The sequence below is a fragment of the Triticum aestivum genome, chromosome 4B (genome assembly GCF_018294505.1).
Source record: "Triticum aestivum cultivar Chinese Spring chromosome 4B, IWGSC CS RefSeq v2.1, whole genome shotgun sequence".
NCBI classification, from domain to species: domain Eukaryota; kingdom Viridiplantae; phylum Streptophyta; class Magnoliopsida; order Poales; family Poaceae; genus Triticum; species Triticum aestivum.
In genome coordinates, this window is record NC_057804.1 from 615,861,177 (window position 1) to 615,864,305 (window position 3,129).

General features: G+C 41.3%; 1 protein-coding gene across 2 annotated transcripts in view; it reads right to left on the minus strand.

Moving 5' to 3' along the window:
- Positions 1-3,129, minus strand: part of LOC123093602 (ubiquitin domain-containing protein DSK2a) — a 7,680-nt gene that overhangs the window by 1,117 nt on the left and 3,434 nt on the right. For both annotated transcript variants that reach the window (XM_044515594.1, XM_044515595.1), the window contains exons 2-6: positions 1,037-1,747; positions 741-943; positions 458-571; positions 323-381; positions 207-235 (exon numbers count right to left, since the gene is read on the minus strand). In XM_044515594.1, the coding sequence (XP_044371529.1) occupies positions 207-235; positions 323-381; positions 458-571; positions 741-943; positions 1,037-1,747 (1,116 nt within the window). The remainder of the gene's footprint in view (positions 1-206; positions 236-322; positions 382-457; positions 572-740; positions 944-1,036; positions 1,748-3,129) is intronic.

The window sequence follows — 3,129 nt, forward strand, 5'->3', positions numbered from 1 at the left end:
GGGGAATCTCAGTGTGCTAGACATTCTCAATTTTGATACAAAAACAGAACTCATGGAGAGCAATATTCAAAAGTGATGTTTAACTAAAGGAACACAACCATAAAAAATACAAATATAGATTCAGGCAGGATGCTCATTAATGAATCATATATCAATGCTAGGTAAGATAAGTCATTCAAATGGTAACTAGGTAGAGAGCAAATTACCTGGAGTAGTGCCCGCTTGGGTCCGCTCCCTGAATCAAGCAAGAAAACAACATTAGGTAGAGGGAAATAAAAAATATCATGAGCTAAGGAGGTCAAGTTGAGCTGAAGATACTTACTGGCCAGCAGCTTGTTGACCAAGCTGTGACGTCAATGCCTGCTGGAATGAAGCTAATTGCTACATAAAATGAAAGCAATTTAGTTTATCATATAATCACATGCTGTGCACATACATATAGCAGTATAAATTTCACCTGCAATGTTTCAGGAGATGTCAACTGGCGAAGAAATTCTGGATTCTGAAACATTTCTCTCATTTGGGTATTTGATTCCATCATGTTACGTACATTCGGGTTCATGTTGAGCAACTATATGCAAGAAAACATTAGGAGAGTGCCAAAACATTATGTACTCAGGTCAAGAATGCTCCCAATCTCCCCACAAAAAAAAAGAAGAATGCTCCCAATCTCCCCGCAAAAAAAAAAGAAGAATGCTCCCAATCAACTATTCAAAACATTAGTAGTTGAAGCTGTGTACCTGATTCATGGTCTGAGGATTAGACATAATGTTTTGCATCATTTGCATCATGGCAGGGTTTTGTATAACCTGGTTCAATAAGGAAGCATCAGAGCCACCACCCAGCATACTTCCCAAATCTGCAGAACCCAACCCTCCTAGGCCACCGCTTGTGGCACTCCTTGCAGCAGCAGAAGGCCTTGCTGCTCCTTGTGCAGCCCCAGCTGTAGATTTAAGTCTTAGATAGCAAAACAGGACAAGAATAAATGCACATATGAACACCAAAAATATGGGAGTAACCAAACGGCCAAACCTACCATTTGCGCCCCAGGGATTTGGGAGTGGATTGGTATTTGGAGCAGGAGCAGTAGTTGGTGCATCTCCAGTTGGATCTCTGGCTTGGTTAGACCCCTGGTCTCCTAGAAGAGCTGCAAATGGGTTTGGAGTTGTGTCGCCCTCCCCAGCCATTGTTGTTGCATTCATAAATGGCTCTTGAACAGTTTCATACATGCGGCGCAGCATATTAAACCCTTCTGGAGAAGATTCAATGTTGCTCATGGCTCTGTCTGTGTTCCGCATCATCTCTCTCATAAGTTCAGGATTCCTAGCTGCTTCAACAGTTTGGCGGAGAATGCTTGGATCATTCAGGACATGTGCCAGATCCGGATTACGGTCGACGAGCTCACGCATTTGAGGATTGTTCATAATTAAATCGCGTATTAGATCAGGGCTATTCATTATGTTTTGCATGGCTGGTGTATTCAATACTTCTCTCATTAAGTTAGGATTCTCAGTCAACTGCTGTTGCATCTGCTCTAATCCTGGAAGGCCAGAGGCAGATAAACCAAAAGCTCCACTGCCAGCAGTTCCTGTACTACCAAGACCTTGAAACAAGCCTCCAAGACCAGCTGGCGGGGTATTCGCAGGAGTCGTAGTTGAAGTCCCAAGGTTGGCTGCAGCCGGGGCAGCCGATGTTGCTGGTGGTGCAGCACCCCGCACCATATGGATGGTGTGATCGGCCTCCACACCTTCAAAAGGGAAGGAGAAAAAAGGCACCAGAATGAGAGTGAATTCGTAAAATTAGTAAGTTGTGCTTCCATGCATCAACCAATCAAGGGTAGGTCCACTAATCCCGAAGCACATGGACAGGTAAGTTATAAGAATTGACAGTTCATTTGTGCTTCAAAATCTGTGTGTACCTACTGAAGTTCCTAGAATCAAGCAACAGACTACTAACTGAACTCTATATAAGCAATCAATCCTACACAACCACAAAGGGCATTTCTATATCCAAACTTGGTGTGTTCTGAAAGTGCTGACTTAACTGGACAGGATCTCCAGTACTTACATTCACACGCTAAAACAAGCAGATATAATGTGGCTCACATAGCTCAAGGCATGAAGGACACAAAATTCTTTCCAATAAATTGTCGCATACAGATAGTTGAATTTTTTACTGGAGATACCAGTCTACCATGAGAAATTTGTCCATGTCTGGTTCCTTTTTATTACAGAGTTAATGACAATTGCAAGGAATTTTCCAAATTATACATCTTATTTGTATGGCCAGTTCAAGTATGTTAGGATAGCAATGTATGGCAAGTTTACTCATACTTATCCAAAGGAACAAGCTAAACATATCATGTTGATGTTGTGACTTACATAAAAAATGCTAGCTTATTCAACTTTGACATGAATCAATGAAGGAATGGTTAGAAAAAAAAAACTTTTTCATGAAGATCAAAACTACTTAACTAAATGTACAAAAAGAAATCTATAGAACTGTAGATCTGACATGGTAATTTGCAGGTACAGATTAAAAGGCGAGGATGCACTAAAACTTTGAAGTAGTTTCCCACAGAATTTCTCTGTTTGATGAAGAGTGCCACATGGATAATAATGCAATAAAAGATGGTTCCTATTGTTGTCGAAACACGACAGGACTTTAATGCCATAATAGGAATAATAGAATTGTACCAGCTGAATGAAAACACGTTACACGTGGATGACAATGGTTGATAACACGTAGCCCTAATAACAAGCACTTGAAAATCAATCTCAATACAGTTATGGGTGGCAACCCGAAAGCATTAATAATAGCCTTCCTAGTGGCTAATCAGTGATTGCTAAGATGCTGTCATGCTGCAATCCAGCAAGATGAGTCGATTCGTGCATGCTTACTGGCTGTATACCATCCTACGATGTATCACCACCTAGAATTTTGCTTACGAACACAAGGTGCATACGTGACGCTGGCACTTGCATGACACCATATTGTCCGAAACTACATTTGCGTAGAGGCATCATAACAGTGTCCAGTTCACTTCTATAGCATATGTTCACTAAGTTGTGCTATCATTCAACATCAAGGCTATGTATGCGGCTATGCCTCTGCACCATTCCGTCAACC